The sequence below is a fragment of the Trachypithecus francoisi genome, unplaced genomic scaffold, assembly GCF_009764315.1.
Source record: "Trachypithecus francoisi isolate TF-2019V2 unplaced genomic scaffold, Tfra_2.0 Lachesis_group3, whole genome shotgun sequence".
NCBI classification, from domain to species: Eukaryota; Metazoa; Chordata; class Mammalia; order Primates; family Cercopithecidae; genus Trachypithecus; species Trachypithecus francoisi.
In genome coordinates, this window is record NW_022681468.1 from 137,699,914 (window position 1) to 137,717,649 (window position 17,736).

Below are 17,736 nucleotides of genomic sequence, written 5' to 3' on the forward strand. Positions count from 1 at the left end.
AAGGAAGATGCACAGCTTCCCACCAGCCTCTCCAACTTCACGAGCTAACATTGCTATTATTCTCACTTTTATTATATCTGCCTCCCCTATTCTTGCCACTGCTGCTGGCAGCAAAAAAAAAAAAAAAAAAAAAAAATGAGTGCAGCAAATTGTGAGCATCATGCGTGGGGGAGGCTGGGAGTGAAAAGGCAGGAGGTTGGAGGAGGGAAATGACAGCCTTATCTGGGCCTGCTAAGTGATGGCATCCTGGCCACAGCCTCTTTCCTTTGATCACACAAGAAACATCTGTACATGCATAATTATAATAGTCTATACTAGAAAGATAAAAGGGTAATGGAAGGTGACAAATCAGAGCCTTTCGAGTATATATAGTTTCACTGTTTGTGTTTTAAAATATTTTAAAATTGATTTTGCTGAAAGATAGTATTCCCCTCAAAGACACAGACAAAAACAAATATCCATTGTGCCTGTTTTTTCAGTATTTTGAGGAATTATATGCAGATGAACCTAAGAAGTATCAATCATATCGGATTTCCCTTTACAAGCGGATGATTGTATGTAAAACCATAGTGCTTTTCCGCTGTCTTCCTTGCTACTTCTAGCCCTCTGTAACTGAAGAGCACACCGCTGCCTGCCCCCTCCCAGGAAGTCTCTTCAAATTTTTCACAAAACCTGTTTCTCCCCACAGCTGTCTTTTAGCCAGTGGTGTCACCTCTATCAGTGTCCTGAGTCCATTGTCACGTTTGGTTTGTTATTAACACTAGGCTTACAGTGTGATGGAAGCAAAATGTGATTTGAAAGATCACGTAAAATCCAAGAAGCACAACTTAACACTTTGAAGAGATAGCAACTATTCCCTTGAATGGTTGGCCTAGTAGCTAAATCTACTCCTGTCTAAACTGGAAAATGAATATTTGTATTTGGAATGCCTTTCTTCTCCATAACCTGAATAAAAACCACACACATTATTGCTGACTCATAGCCCTTCTAAGCTCTTTCTGAGCCTTCTATTGTCCACTTTCTTTTTGATTATTGAGTTTTTAACCATGCCTGTCATTTGAGCAAATTCTTAAATAGCCAATAATCATGGACTTTTTTTTAACCTTCCTCCTTAAGTGTACTGCTTTTGTTTCTCTTTTTGCATAAAGCATTCATAAATACCCCTTTCTTCTGTATAAGCAAAATTATATCACCTGCAAGATTTTATAGATGCCTTATGCCATTTGCCACTTTGGTCCTAGGTAAGCAGACCACTCTTTATCCTGTTCTTTGTGATTATTTTTTTCAACTTAACTTTTAATTCCCAAAACTTCTGAACTCTTCTAAAGTTTCAAGGCTAATCTTAGAATCTCATAGGTTGGCTCTCATAGAGACAGTGCTTCACACATGGGGAGTGTCAGTTCCTACCTAAATTCTACCATTCTTCTCACAGACCTTTTTGTGCATTCATCAAAATTTATTTTCACCTAGTCAGTCTTCCTTTAAAAAAAAAGCATTCTGGCTGGACGCAGTGGCTCAAGCCTGTAATCCCAGCACTTTGGGAGGTTGAGACGGGCGGATCACGACGTCAGGAAATCGAGACCATCCTGGCTAGCACGGTGAAACCCCGTCTCTACTAAAAAAATACAAAAAACTAGCCAGGCGAGGTGGCAGGCACCTGTAGTCCCAGCTACTCGGGAGGCTGAGGCAGGAGAATGGCGTAAACCCGGGAGGCGGAGCTTGCAGTGAGCTGAGATCCGGCCACTGCGCTCTAGCCTGGGCGACAGAGCGAGACTTCGTCTCAAAAAAATAAAAAAATAAAAATAAAGCATTCTACTGGAATAACAATACATTTTACAAAGTATTCAGTTGATTTTCCCACATGGAGTCTACTGGAAAGACTCCGCGGTGAGCCTGCTGTCCATCACACTGTAAAGGATTTTACTGTGTTGTATATTTTAACATATGGCTTTTATTATAGCTGCATTTCCCATGCCTGCCAGTTTTAGCCAGGTGGTGGCTCCACCAACGAGCTTTTCTGGAGCTTTTATGTAAAACTAACAATGTTGTTTCTGTGATATGTGTCTGTTTTCCCTTGATGCATTTTAGAAGGCCTGTTTCAATCTTTCTGATATATTTCTCTTTTTGATCTTTAGGATTTGATGGAACAACTTGAAAAACAGGATAAGACGGTCCGTAAACTGAAAAAGCAGTTGAAAGTATTTGCCAAAAAAATTGGTGAACTAGAAGGTATTTAAACATGTTTTTATGACAGTTGCTGAGTCTTGGTTTGGGTCTTGGCCTAAACTAGTCTTTAGGCTATATAAGTGGCCTAATAGAGGTTTGCATGCAAATATTAGGGATAATAACAAAATATGACTTTTGGCAAACCTAACCTCTGTCAAGTAGAATTTTACATTTTTAGATAAAGAAAAGTGTTCTTTTTCATGGTAGTAATAATTTACAGATTTTACTCTGTAAGCATCTAATGAATATCTTCCATATGCCAGACAATGTGCCTAGGCAGTATAGCATAGGGGTTAAGAATGTGGATTCTGGAGTCAAGCTTCTTGGGTTCAAATCCTAGCTCTTCTACTTATTAATCATATGATATTGGGCAAGTTTCTGAACCTCTGTATGCCTCTACTTTCCCATCTGTTAAATTAGAAAGATAATAGCATCTATTTGACATGATTTATAAGGATTGAATGAGCTATTAGGTTGGTCCAAAGGCAATTACTTTTAATGGCAGAAACCGCAAATGCCTTTGCATCAACCTAATAAGTATATTACACTTAGAAGAGTTACCGACACATAGTAAAAATGCTTCATGCGACTTAGTTATTAGTTACTACTATTATTCTTAGTATTAGGGATACTAAGATGAGTATGACAGAGTTTGTCCTCAAAGAACTTACAGTCTAATGGGGGAAAAAAAAGAGAAGTAAAAAAGAAAAATATTAATTATAATAAAGAAATAAGATTTTTTTGGCCGGGCGCGGTGGCTCAAGCCTATAATCCCAGCACTTTGGGAGGCCGAGACGGGTGGATCACGAGGTCAGGAGATCGAGACCATCCTGGCTAACCCAGTGAAACCCCGTCTCTACTAAAAAAATACAAAAAATTAGCTGGGCGAGATGGCGGGCGCCTGTAGTCCCAGCTACTCGGGAGGCTGAGGCGAGAGAATGGCGTAAACCCGGGAGGCAGAGCTTGCAGTGAGCTGAGATCCGGCCACTGCACTCCAGCCTGGGCAACAGAGTGGGACTCCGTCTCAAAAAAAAAAAAAAAGAAATAAGATTTTTAAAAACACCTCATGATTTCTATATGATGAAGATGAAAAAACTCCTTGAGAAATAACCAAATATCAGTTATTGTTATTATTTATATAGAAATGAATCTCATCTTTTCTATTGATGTGTTTATTTGTTAAGAGTTATAGGTACAGGGATCTAGCAGTGAACAAGACTAAAGCCAAACTCTTTTTTTTTTTTGAGACAGAGTCTTGCTCTGTCGCTGAAACTGGAGTGCAGTGGTGCAATCTCGGCTCACTGCAACCTTTGCTTTCTGGGTTCAAGCAATTCTTCTGCCTCAGCCTCCTGAGTAGCTGGGATTACAGGTGCATGCCACCATGCCCAGCTAATTTTTGTATTTTTAGTAGAGACAGGATTTCACGGTGTTGACCAGGCTGATCTCAAATTCCTGACCTCGTGATCCACCCACCTCAGCCTCCCAAAGTGCTGGGATTATAGGTGTGAGCCACTGCTCCCAGCCTAAAGCCAAAATTTAAGCTTATTTCAGTGTTCTCACTGCTTAAGGGATTTTGAGACACTTTTTGGAATTGCCTTCAAACCTGTGTGAAATGTTGATCATTTTCTCTCATTGTCATTCTGCATCTAATTCTTGCTTGGTTCAAACAGTGAAGATTCCCTATCACTGAGGATGTTCAAAAGAATCTATCATGAGTAACTCTAAGTGTGGTTTTCATTCCTCCAACATACCAGGCCTTGTCATAATTGCTCCTTCTGTTTGGTCATCCTGCTTCTCCTGGTTAAGTCCTGCTCAGCCTTTGAGACCAGAGTCATATGTCACATCCTCAAGAGCAGCCTTTCCTGATTACCCAGACAGACGTTATGGTTCTGCTCTCTGTGTACCACAGTTTGGCTGACATCTTTTATGGTCTTCACTATGTCATATTTTTAGCAATTTTTCTGTTTGAATTACTGGCTTCCATAATAGACTCTGAGCTTCCTGAGCATAGGAAACATCTCTATTTCCCTTGGCTTTCACAGCACCTAGCATAGTGTCGACCTATCTCATAGTCATTCCATAAATGTTTGTTGAGTGAATGAGTAAGTTTCAGAAATATTTATAACATGGCAACATCGACATTTACTTTGTAAAGGATATTACTCTGTTGGATGTACAAATATTGAAATATTTGTTTAGAAATCAGAAAGATTATTTTATAGTCATACTTTATATATAATCCTTTAGCATTACGTGAGTTATGTATTACATTAAAATTTGAGCCTCCAAATCACACACTCTCACACAAGCTATAATGTCTATTAGCAGAACTTAAAAATCTTTATTCAGAGAACTTTTTACACTTTGCACTAATTATATCATGAGATGATTATCAGACAGCAGAGTATTTGCTTGAAAAAACAGATTTTAAGTGTATTAACATGTGAGATTCTTTTTTTGTTCAACTCCTAATGATTCCTTTGCTATACTTTAGTAAATTTTGATAAACAGAAAAGCCATTTATTATTTTACATAATTTTTATTAGTTTTCTTTGATATGTATTTTTTTTTTTTTTTTTTTTGAGACGAAGTCTCGCTCTGCCGCCCAGGCTGGAGTGCAGTGGCCGGGTCTCAGCTCACTGCAAGCTCCGCCTCCTGGGTTTACGCCATTCTCCTGCCTCAGCCTCCCAAGCAGCTGGGACTACAGGCGCCCGCCATGTCGCCCGGCTAGTTTTTTGTACTTTTTAGTAGAGACGGGGTTTCACCATGTTAGCCAGGATGGTCTCGATCTCCTGACCTCGTGATCCGCCCGTCTCGGCCTCCCAAAGTGCTGGGATTACAGGCTTGAGCCACCGCACCCGGCCTGATATGTATATTTTTAATTGAAGAGATGGGTTAGACTATTTTAAGATATTACTAATCTTAAGCCATTGTCAATCAGAAATCAACCTCATCATTTAAACTATCCAGACAGTAGCATTTGAGAATAGCAATTCATAGATCAAACAAAAAAGATGTTATAATAGTTCTTAAGAAGAGTTACATTTTGAGTTAAGTGATACATATCTAGAGGATGAAATGGAATAGATTTATGTGACTTGGGCACTTGCTGAGTGCAGTGTCCCTGCTTCTACCCCAAATGAAGAGAATTAAGGTGACACTTTTCATCCTCGTATGTCCCTGTTACACAGAAAATACGGGCACCTTCTAATAACTAAACGTTGTCTTATACTTTTCTTTAAATGTATTGCAATACACTTAAATCCTTTTGGTTTAAAATAGCACAACTCTTGCCTCCTCCCACAAGCTACATTTAATTAAGGAAGCTTTTTAAAAAACCAACAGAGACTTTTAAAAAAATGTTAGCGTGTATAATTTTTTAGAAGAAACTATATAGCTAAATGGAGAGTGTTTCAAACTTTGATCTGCTTTGTGCTATATTTTCATCCATCTTAATTTTCATAGAATCAAGAAATTAAGACCTGAAGGGATTCTAGAAATTAATTAGTTATTTCCTAAGAGGAAAAAACTAAGGCCTGTAAGTGACCCATGTTTGCAGCAGGTGAGATGGCAGGACTAGAAAACACACCTTCTAAGGGCCACTGATTTCTCTCCTTTGTGTCAGATTTTCCCACAGAAATTTTCTACTTATTAGGAATTTATCTGATTGTCTCAAACTTGAGATGAAGATCTTCCTGGTGCCAAAGTAAAGTAAATTTTTTTAAAACTTTCCAATTTTCTTTCCTTTTTGAGGACAAAATAGTTCCCTCAAGTTTATAAAGAATATAGAAAATGAAACTAGAGTCTTGGTTCAGGCCTTCCTAGAAGAATTGATCATTGGGCTCCTCAGTCCCTTTGTGCTGCTATAACAAAGTGCTTGAGACTGGGTGATTTATAAAGAACAGAAATTTATTTCTCAGAGTTCTGAAGGATCAAGGCACTGGCAAGTTCAGAGGGTCTGGTTTCTGCTTCCAAGACGTCAGGTGCCTTGTTGCTGGATCCTCCGAAGGGGACGAACGCTGTGTTCTTACATGCCAGAAGGCAGAAGGGCAAAGGGCTTAGCTAGTTGCCTATTTAATTATTTATTTATTTTGGAGGCGGAGTTTTGCTTTCGTCACCCAGGCTGGAGTGCAGTGGTGTGATCTCGGCTCACTGCAACCTCTGCCTCCCAGGTTCAAGCGATTCTCCTGCCTCAGCCTCCCAAGTAGCTGGGATTACAGGCATGTACCACCATGCCCAGCTAACTTTTTTAAATTTTTAGTAGAGATGGGGTTTCTCCATGTTGGTTAGGGTGGTCTTGAACTCCTGAACTCAGGTGATCTGCCCACCTTAGTCTCCCAAAGTCCTGGGATTACAGGCGTGAGTCACTGTGCCTGGGCAACATTTTATTTTAATTAGTGGATAATACTGCTAAACCAATCAAGGTTACATTGAACTGACATCTATATTTCATTTGTGAGCTTTGCAAAGACTTAAGTCCCTAGGGAGAATTCAGAGGCAGAGAGAAAATTTTTAATGAGAGTATGTTAAATTTTATCTGACATTTTTGTACAGCACCAAAAATATCCTGGTTAGAGATTTTGCAAAAGGAAGGTGAAGCTTCCTTTTAAAACATAACTTTCTTAGTAAAAGTATTCATCGTATTTCACAAATTCTGAGATGCACAGTGTTTGCCATTTTAACATCTCCGAAATTGGGGTGTATCTTACAATTGTTGATGGATTATAGTTTAGTTGGCAATTTTTTTTAGTGTTACATAAAATACTGTATTTCATAACTGATAGCATCAAAGATTTGATAAATCAGTAGGTTTAAAATATGCTCTTTGGGTTACATGGAGTCCAAATATGTGCATTTATTGATAAACCTGGTGTGTTGAACTTGTTTTCTCCCAGTTTCCCCTTTTGGAATTGTACATGCAGCTTAAAGTTACTAGTGGCATAGATGGCAGGGGTTTTATTATTTTGTTTTTTACACGCAGGTGCAGGTTTATGATCTGTAGAGGCCACCGTGTGCTGCTTCAGAGGTCCTTGTGGTATTATGTTTAAACAGACACCAGAAATTATGTAAAACCAAATAGCTTGAGTCTCTTCTTTTCTTGTATGGAAGAATACACTTTAGAGTTAGTCTCGTGGCTTTCATACTGGATCATGCATATGAAAAACTAGATTATGGGAGATGGCCATAGCCCTGATCTGTCCAATCACAATCTGACCACTCTTTAGATATCATAGTGTTGCTGGATGGTGGTGACTTCACCTAAACCAGATTTTCAGCGCTGATAGTCCCAGTGTGTGCTGCTGCAGCTTGAGGTGGACGGTGTGTCACCAGGCTCCGTGCCATATAAGCAAGAGCACTGGAAGGTACTGATGTTCTCTGTGATAACCTCTTCCTGCGGGACTGGCTTCTCAGAACTAACCCAGGAAATTACCCAGAGTGGCACAAGAAGCACTACTGACACCTCGTGGAGTCAGCAATATTAAACTTTCTAATGTTTTTGCATCTGATCTGCATTTTGTTTGAGAGCTATCTCAGAACTCAAACTTAATCTGCCCTTAAACAAATCTCTTAACCGCTCTCCCTCCCTGTAGATAAAAGGATAAAAAACCTCGTTACTAGCGAGTATCTCCACAGCGGCTGTGATAACTCATATGTCCCTTTACTTTTCGTTGCATTTCCCACTCAAGTCTCAATTTTGAGATGAAATTGGAGACCTTTTTTTTTGAACCTTTAGCATAATTCTTCTCTAGCTGCTGCCCTTGACAATAGTGACTATCTTTAACATCTGAAAGCATTGTAAGCCAGTGGTTGTACTTCATTGATTGCAACTTCATAAGTAGAATTTTTACCATTCTATTAAAAAGAAATAAAAAATAATAACATTTAGGAAATCATACTACATAGAGATAGTTTATCTGTTCATGATTTCTCTGGGAATGAGGGTGGCAGGAGAAAATTAGGTCTTTGCCATATGAGTCCTTTGTGAAAAATCATACATTTTGGACCAAGTGGTATGAAGAAACACTCTTCTACCAGCTATCTGTATGTGTTTTGAACTGATTGTAATAATACATTTAAAGTAAATATTCTTTTGCTTTTAATGACTAAAGTCGTTGAGCCAAGAGCAAGGAGGAATTGTTTCTGCTCCTTCTGCCCCTTTGTAGGATATTGATTGTTCCTCTTGTGAATTAAAGTCAAAATATGTTTAAGCATTTCTGATTAGTATCAATTAATTAACAAATCTGTTAAACCACTTACCTTTTGGACATTTAATCTTACTAAAAAGTAAACCTTATTACATAAAAAAAGGTTTTGGATCATATAAGGTTATTTGATGTTAATTTGCAGTTAGGCAGGTGTGGCTTTCAGAGTAAGATTACCATATAATTTTGCCATCTGTTCACCCAATTTTAATGAAAAAAAGATTATTTTAAGAGGAGGCAACTAAGTGGCAAATATGGCAAGTTTCAGTTGTTGTAGAATGCATTCAAAATTATAGGAACTTGGAGACCGCTCATGTTTTTTATATGGAAAACATTTTCTCCTCCTTTCTTACTTCTCATAAAGTGGGCCAGATGGAGAACATATCCCCAGGACAGATCATTGATGAACCCATCCGACCAGTCAACATTCCCAGAAAAGAAAAGGATTTCCAAGGAATGCTGGAATACAAGAAGGAGGATGAGCAAAAACTTGTTAAGAACCTGATTCTGGGCAAGTATTTTCTGCATTGGATAAAAGTTCCTCTGGCACATGGGTCAATGGTGGGAAAAACTAGTCGCTAATTTTTGAGATATTCAGCATAGGTTTCATTAGACATCATCATGTACCATGTATTCTAGTGTTGCAGTAGTGTTCTGACCACACCAAGCACTTTCAGTCCAACTGCAGGGACACATGCCTCAGACCCACCTACAAGGATTGCTCAAGATCAGGTCTTCTCAGCCCTGGCTGCACATTAGAATCACCTGGAAGCTTTGAACCATACTGATGTATCTCTCCCTCTTGCCTAGTTAAATCAAAATCTCTATAGAGATGAACCTGGCAATGTCTAGTACTTAAAAAAAAAAAAAAAGAAGAAGGAAGGAGGGAAGGAAGGAAGGAGAGAGGGAAGGACGGAAGGAAGGAAGGAAGGACGGACGGAAGGAAGGAAGGATGGAAGGAAGGAGGGAGGGAAGGAAGGAAGGAAGGATGGAAGGAAGGAAAACAAACCCCTCAAGGTCAGCCTCGGGAACATAGCAAGACCGCATCTCTCCAAAGACAAAGAAAAAAATTACCCAGGTGTTGGTGCATGCCTGTAGTCCTAGCTACTCAAGAGGCTAAGGTGGGAGGATCATGTAAGCCCAGGAGTTCAAGACTACAGTGAGCTGTGACTATACCACTGCACTCCATCCTGGGCTACACAGCAAGAGTCTGTCTCAAAAATAAAAATAAAAAGCTTAAGAGATTCTCAAGTGTAACCACAGTTGAGCACAACTGCTCTAGGCCATTTAGGTTCCTTAATTTCAGTTTTTCCTTACTCCCCTAGAAAGGTTTGCAACTAAATAGGTCAAGGACAGCAGTGTAATAATACGGAAGAAAGAAAAAAAGGAAAAGATTCTAACAAAGGAAGGAATGGACAGAACAAATGAGATGGGAGTGCAAAAAGCCTTTCAGAATAGCACACTGCCTTTAAGATTGGGTCTGAGCCCACCGGCTTTGCAAGAAGACTTTTTAGAGGGTGGTGGTAAATGATTAGAGTGCACACACAGTAAGTTGTGAAGTGAAAATCTAAAAACCTCTCCTTTCAGCCTTTGCACAGCATTCCTCCCGCTAGGTGCCAAGGTGACAGCAATGGGGTTGGCACTTATACCTGATTGAATATTCCTGGCATTAAACTTAGTACTATATATAGTTGCACAGGTGCTTAAGTTTCAATATGAATTTCATTTAGCAAAAATGTTAAGGAGCCACTGGTTTTTAAGCACAGAATTAACAGATTTATCAGTTCAGCACATGTGTAATGAACTCTTATGTGCCAAGCATTTTCTAGGTAATGAGCAAAGTGAAATACCCAGTCTTACAGAGTTTACATTCCAGTGGAGAAATAAAGAAAACAAAATAAACAATTATATGATGGAATAAAAAGAATAAAGAGTGAAGGCAGGTGTACTGGTTTGTGTCAAATTGTCAGGAAACACTCTTTGGTAAGGTGATCTTTGGACAGACACCAAAGGAAGTAAGCGAACAAGTCATGCTAATATCTGAGGAAAGAACATTCAAGGCAGAAAAACAGTAAGCACGCAGGCCCTGGGCGGGGAGCATACCTGCATGTTTAACCAACAGCAAGGAGACCCATTTGACTGGAGCAGAGTGAGCTGGAGTGGGGAAGGGGAATAGGGCCAGATCCCATGAACTATGGTGAGGATTTTGACTTTTATAAATGCATGACATGAGAAGCTGCTTGGAGGATTCTCAGAACAAGAGTGACATGATCTGACCAACATTTTCTGAAAGAATGGCTCTGATTGTTGTATGGAAAATGCACTACTGGGGAACGAGAGATGAATTAGGGAGGCCAGTTAGGGAGCTATTGCAGCAGCCCAGCAGGAGATGATGGTAGCCTCCATGGGACATCTGTAGCTGGTAGAAGCAGTGAGAAGTAGCTGGATTTTGGATGTATTTTGTAGATAGAGCCAACAGGGTTTGTTGATGGATTGGATATGTGGTACAAGAAAAGAAAAGAGTCAAAAATGAGGATGAGGTTTGTAATCTAGGGTACTGGAAGACTGGAGCTGCCCTTTACTTACTAAGATGGGGACAACTTCCAAAAAAGTAGGTTCCTTAGGGAAGCAAGAGTTTGGTTTGGGAGAGGCTTAGTTTCATGTGCCTGAATAGAGTTTTCAAGAAGGCGGTTGATAGACTGGAGTTCAAGGGAAAAGTCAGCGCAGGAGATAACAGTTTGAGAGTTGTCATTATATAGACATGCCCCACACTCCAGAATTTTTCTACTTCAAGAGCCATTAAAATACACTTTTTATATTACCTACTTACCTTGAATGATTGAACTCTTACATGACAACTGCGCTTTTATATCTCACAATGCATGCCTTGTGAAAATTTTCCATGTTATATAAAATTATTATTTTTTCTTTTTTTAGAACTGAAGCCACGTGGTGTAGCAGTCAATTTAATTCCAGGATTACCGGCATATATCCTGTTTATGTGTGTTCGACATGCTGACTACCTGAATGATGATCAGAAAGTAAGGTCGTTGCTAACATCAACAATTAACAGCATCAAAAAAGTATTGAAGGTCAGTTCCTGTTCAACAAAATTCTCATCATGAATTGTTAATGATGACAGAATCTGCACTGATTGCTTTTCCTTCCTTAGAATTTAGCTAAGTTGCTTGTGACTAACTTTCCAATTTTTATTTACTTACTTATCTATTTTGAGACAGGGTTTTGCTATGTCACCTAGGCTGAAGTACAGTAGTGCAATCTCAGCTCAACTGCAGCCCCAGTGCAATCCCAGGATCAAGCGATCCTCTCAGCTCAGCCTCCCAAGTATCTGAGCCCACAGTTGTATGCCACCACGCCCAGCTAATTTTTTATGTTTTGTAGAGACAGGGTCTCACTTGTGTTGCCCAGGCTGGTCTCCAATTCCTAGGCTCAAGTGATCCTCCCCCTTCAACTTCCCAAAGTACTGAGATTACAGGCGTGAGCCACTGCACCCAGCCACTTTTCAGTCTTGAGTGAAAACTTCCACTGGAGGAAATGTTCTTCCTTGAATATGTCTATCTGCCTTCTTTCAAAACAGGGCTCAAGTTGAACAGTAATCAAAATCAACTTGACATAACTGCATTTAATTGTGCAGTAAACTAAGTTTATTCATGGACAGATATAGTTTGAGGTTTTACTTAGAACTAAAAAATATTTAGTAGAGTTCATATATACAGGGAATGTGATGCTGAAATTAAAATAGATGTTAAATAAGTTTAAGATATGGCTCATTCATATAAAAAGATGTCTGATAAAACATTACAATTTTTCTTCCAACTTTTTCTCCACCTCACCCCATAATTTTCCCTGTTACCTAAAATGCCTGGTTCCATGTGGGAAGCAACACACAGATGCTAATCAGAAAGGAAAGACTTGGAAAAGACAGCAAAATTATATAACTGAGCAGAAAGCCTACACAACTCAGTAGTCACTGAGTCACCTTGCATAATCCCCCTCTTGACTCCAGAGAAACAGTGAGCACAGGCTTAGTTTTAACTCAGTGTTACTGTGAGGAGCTAAGATCATGTGTTCCAGGTACTTTGCTTTCGGATTATCAAACTTAATGAGAGCTTTTAGGGTAAAGGTAAGTGGATAGTCAGCATGCTAGTGGACTCTTTCAAATCTAAGACTTCTTTTATGAACTTAAAAAAAAATTAGGTAAAACATACATAACATAAAATTTGCCATATTCACCATTTTTTTTTTTTTTTTTTTTTTTTTTTGAGGCGGAGTCTCGCTCTGTCGCCCGGACTGGAGTGCAGTGGCCAGATCTCAGCTCACTGCAAGCTCCGCCTCCTGGGTTTCCGCCATTCTCCTGCCTCAGCCTCCCAAGTAGCTGGGACTACAGGCGCCCGCCACCTCGCCCGGCTAGTTTTTGTATTTTTAGTAGAGACGGGGTTTCACCGTATTAGCCAGGATGGTCTCGATCTCCTGACCTCGTGATCCGCCCGTCTCGGCCTCCCAAAGTGCTGGGATTACAGGCTTGAGCCACCGCGCCCGGCCCACCATTTTTAAGTGTACAGTTATGTGGCATTAAATGTGTTCACACTGTTGTACAGCCATCACTACCATCCATCTCCAGAGCTTTTTCATTCTCCCCAACTGAAACACAGTACCCATTAAATGCTAACTCCCCGTTCCTCCCTCCGTCAGCCCTGGGGAGCAAACTTTTGATAAATGCTGGTTCTCTGTTGGTCCCTATTGTGCAGATACTTTCTGTAGTTAGCATTCTACAGTGGTTACTAAAGCATGGAGTTTCTGAAGATTTAACAGTTAAAAATTGATGAATGTCTTCCCAACATAACTCATTTTATTTTGAGTGTGTTGATGTAATATTGTACTTAGATAAACTACAAGTTTTGCTACTTCTTAGGCCAACTCCTAGAGAGAGAAAAAACTAAATCATAAAGTTTTCTTTCTCTCATCATAATTGCAAGAAGATACTTATCTGGTTTGACTATTGTACCAAATTCTGTAAAGATTAAAAATGAGTGGGTACTAGAACATAACACTCTTTAATACCATTTAAAATTAATGTGCATTTGTCTCACATCCCAGTCTTGAATTGTATATTTGTGTTGCATACCTGTTTCAACTTTGGCAACTGGTTTTTTGCCATCGGCCCTAAGCAGCATAACTAGCCGAAGATATGTAGAGAATCTATAGTTTTTAGCTTATGATCTTTTCTAATAAATCAAAAACTGCAAATAGCTTTGAGTTCAACTTGTTTTTCCTATGGGGTAGAGTAGAAACTAACATGGATTTATTAACTTTGATCAAATACAGCTTGTTTATTGCAAAAAATATTACTTTGACAAACTCAATCTAGTAACCTCTTAGGTAAAGAGTTGGCATTCTATTTTAATGTTTTTTTAATTTCCAAAGAAGCAAATGTTCTTTTATTTGGAAGTAATATAGAGTATCTCATTTTCATGAGGACAGAGGATACCCTTAGTGTTCAAATTGTATTTGTTGAGTTATTTTGTTTAAAAGTGGGCTGGGTGCTGTGGCTCATGCCTGTAATCCCAGCACTTTGGAAGGCAGAGGTGGGAGAACTGCTTGAGCCCAGGAGTTTGAGACCAACCCTGACAACGCTGCGAGACCCTATCTCTACAAAACATAAAAAATTAGCCAAGCATGGTGATGTGTTCCTTCAGTCCCAGCTACTTGGGAAGCTGAGGTAGGAGGATCGCTCAAGCCTGTGAGGTCAATGCTGCAGTGAACCATGATCACACCACTACATTCCAGCCTGGGTGACAGACAGAGTGAATCTCTGTCTCCAAAAAAAAAAAAGGGGTTAGCAAAGGCTGGAGCCCACTAATGAAAACAGATACTGGATTATTTCTAGAATGAAGTTTCTCCTTAGGTTTTAATCACCTTTATCTGGTAACTGTTTAGTATAGGTGCCGTTACATCCAGCTGGGTCTATTCTGAGGATCTCTGCAATTTGATTTGTGTAGACGTCAGTGAAGACAGTCTAGATTGGTGCTTTAGTGACGCTCTCCCATAGCCTGACAGTGACCAGCACATTTTCCCAATCTGCATTCATTGCCTTTGTCAGCTTAGCCCAGAGCCTCCTCTAGGAACAGTTGTAATCCAGATTTTTGGAAGAGGCAGAGTTATTTTTAGTCAAATCTGCACTTAAACTATAGAATGATTTTCTGTGTTTGGGAATGTAATAAAATTGTATTTACTGGCAGTAAATAATTTATTATTTTATTTATTTTATTCACAGTCCTCTGACATTGGAAGACTACATAGCTAGGTCTTTTGGATATTTACTTAGTGGTAAAGTCAGGACCTGAGTGCAGTAATTCTGTCTCTGCTGAAAAGACTTAGTTAGGTTTGATATCCTCTAGGATTTTTTTTCTTAAAAGTCTTTTTAGGGGAGTATTCTACAAAATTCAAGGGTGCTTTGTACTTTCTTAAAAAGGTGATTTTATTTATGTAAAAAAAAGATGAGAAACCCATCTTTCCCCATGATAGATCCTGTGCACTTTCACTGCATAAAGCCGCTACCAAGAAACCAAAGGCAGATACTCTCATACAGATTCTAAGAACCTGGGTTTTGTTGTCATATGATAGTAGAGTTACTGGAATATATTGATTTCCTGCAAAAAAAAATGAGCTTCTAAGACCATTTAATGCTAGGCACCTGTCCTAGGTAAACTATTCTGGTTTTCCTTTGCAAGGTTTTCTGAGAAAAAGTGTAGGCAAACATTGATATTTCTGTGACTTCCCATATACAAACTGGGATTAGTTCATCCAAATGGTTTAGTTGACAAATGCATGGTCCTTCCAAGTATGTCTGCCATGCAGCTCCTGGGAAGTATTCCCAGCCCTGACAGCTTTTTCAGGCACAATGAGTCTCTCTTCTTCCTGCCACGGTGGCCCAGTCCTGGTGAAGAGCCAACCAGCTTTCCCCTGACTGTACTGCTCAGCGCAGGACTTCCTCCATGTCATCTCTGGATTCACAGCTCAGAAATTTTGTCTTACCCTTGACAAGAATTTTAATCTAGCCTGGGTTTAAGTGCTTCAAATTCTCTATCACAATATTAGTTATTCCTCTTTCTGCTTTTAGTTCTGATTCCCATCATTAACCCCAAGGCGGACATGAGTTTGGGTCAGTGGTGGCTGGGTGAATTTTTTTTTTTTTTTGAGATAGAGTCTTGTTCTGTCTCTAGGCTGGAGTGCAGTGGCACAATCCTGGCGCACTGCAATCTCCGCCTCCTGGACTTAAGTGATTCTTCTACCTCAGCTTCCCAAGTAGCTGGGATTACAGGCATGTGCCACCATGCCCAGCTAATTTTTGTATTTTTGATAGAGATGGGGTTTCGCCATGTTGGCCAGGCTGGTCTCGAACTCCTGACCTCAGGTGATCCACCCGCCTCGGCCTCCCAAAGTGCTGGGATTACAGGTGTGCGCCACCGTGCCCGGCTGGGTGAATTTTTTTCTGCTTAAAGAAACAGCTAAATTCACATCAGTTTAATTTTCTATGCCAAAAAAGTGAATAGTAAGCAAAGCAACAACTAATGAACCTGGTGGCTGACATTCTGCTAGCAATGACATAAGACTTTACAATAATGTGATCTATTTTTATAATTGTTTATAATGGTAACTGAAAGAAATGGGTCTTTTGGTATCTGTTCAATTTTTTTTAGGTTATTTCCCTAAGGAAAAGGCAAATTTAGAATTATTCTCTCTTTCAGAAAAGAGGTGATGATTTTGAAACCGTCTCCTTCTGGCTCTCTAACACATGCCGATTTTTGCACTGCTTGAAGCAGTACAGTGGAGAAGAGGTGAGAAAACCTTGATTACAAAACCAGCATGCTATACTTTCTCTGACCTTTTTAAGGAAAAATTTAAAAGCACAAAATGTTTAACCATTTCTTTATTTAGAAACCCAAATTCATAGGTGGCTTGGAAGTTCATTGCTTTGTTCGATGTTCACTATCTATGAAACAGTGATTTGGAAAATGATAGTTTCTTCTTCACATTATGAGAAAGCATAGAGAAAAATAAAATGACCATTGGTCAGTGAATAGTTACCAGAAGTGAAACTTTTTGTCAGTATGTTTTAGTGGGCATTTCAAGAGCTAGTATCAGAATAGTGAACTATTTAAAGAAACTAATCAATTTTGGCTTGCCACAATACCTTAAAAGGTGATCAAAGATCATGTCTTTCAATTTGTCCAAAAAAATCTCTATTGTTTTTGTTTGTAGGGATGTGTTCATTAGTTGTTTGATAGACTTCAAATATTTCAAAACTATGTAGAATGTTAATAATGACCATTAAGGGCTGCTTAGTATCTGTCAGACAGCACTTATTATACATGGTGTTATTTATGATCATTAATTCTTACAGCATCTCTGCGAGGTAGGAATTATAGCCCACTTTTACAGATGAGGAAGCCAAGGCTCACCGGGGCTCATTGATGTGCCCAAGTCCTCTTGGCCACAAGGAGCAGAGCTGGGATCCTGGATCTGGCACCGTTGAGGGCCCATGACCCTAACCAACTGCCCTCCATGCCTCCCATCCCTTTGCCAGGAGGGCAGCAGAGAAGGTGCCCAGCAGCATTTCCCGAGCACCCCAAGACCCAGGCCTGTCCTGGCAGATGGTGGGAAACACAGAGATGAGCAAGGCCCGGTCCCTGAGAAGACGGGGCCAACAGACCAGAATCCCCCTGAGGGGTTGTTGACTGCATCCTGTCAGTCCCCACTTTTGGACCAGTCATTAAGTAGGTGGTAAGGAGGCAGATGCTTGGCTGTGTGGAGAATCCTCAAAGTAAGCACTTGCCTTTATCAGGTAGCGTCAGGCAAGCAACGTGTTAAACTGCAAAGTGACTGGAAAAAGGGCCGCCCATTCAGTTCCATTTTAACAGATACCACCAAAGATTCCCTTCTAACCTCTGACTGAAAACCATGGTGTGGGTACCACGAAATAGAGTAAAGGGAACTTTTTGTATGTATTCAGCAGTCTCTGTAGAAATTGGTCTATTTCAAGATTATATATGTCCTTTGGGTGTAGTTTTTAAGAACAGGACTATAATGAACTGAAGTTAAGAGATTAGCCCTCTAGATAATTTAGTGTTTGACAGTAAGCCTGCTGTTTCAGAAGTGAAACACATTTTTATTTTTTTTTTTTTTTTAGTTAAGTTCCTCCAACTTGTTTCATTGCCATTGCTGTTGGGAAGACTTAAATGCTAGGTTGCCAAGTTTAGGTATTATTGAAAATCTAGTAAGAAGT

The 17,736-nt window shown here is 39.6% G+C and overlaps 1 protein-coding gene across 9 annotated transcripts in view; it reads left to right on the forward strand.

The window, feature by feature from the left end:
* The window catches only part of MYO5A (myosin VA), a 223,219-nt gene that overhangs the window by 190,326 nt on the left and 15,157 nt on the right, over positions 1–17,736 (forward strand). For 5 of the 9 annotated variants that reach the window (XM_033190085.1, XM_033190086.1, XM_033190091.1 and 2 more), the window contains 5 exons: positions 480–554; positions 2,136–2,229; positions 8,794–8,940; positions 11,367–11,521; positions 16,199–16,288. In XM_033190085.1, the coding sequence (XP_033045976.1) occupies positions 480–554; positions 2,136–2,229; positions 8,794–8,940; positions 11,367–11,521; positions 16,199–16,288 (561 nt within the window). The remainder of the gene's footprint in view (positions 1–479; positions 555–2,135; positions 2,230–8,793; positions 8,941–11,366; positions 11,522–16,198; positions 16,289–17,736) is intronic. The other 4 variants (XM_033190088.1, XM_033190094.1, XM_033190093.1 and 1 more) reach the window with 1 other exon arrangement.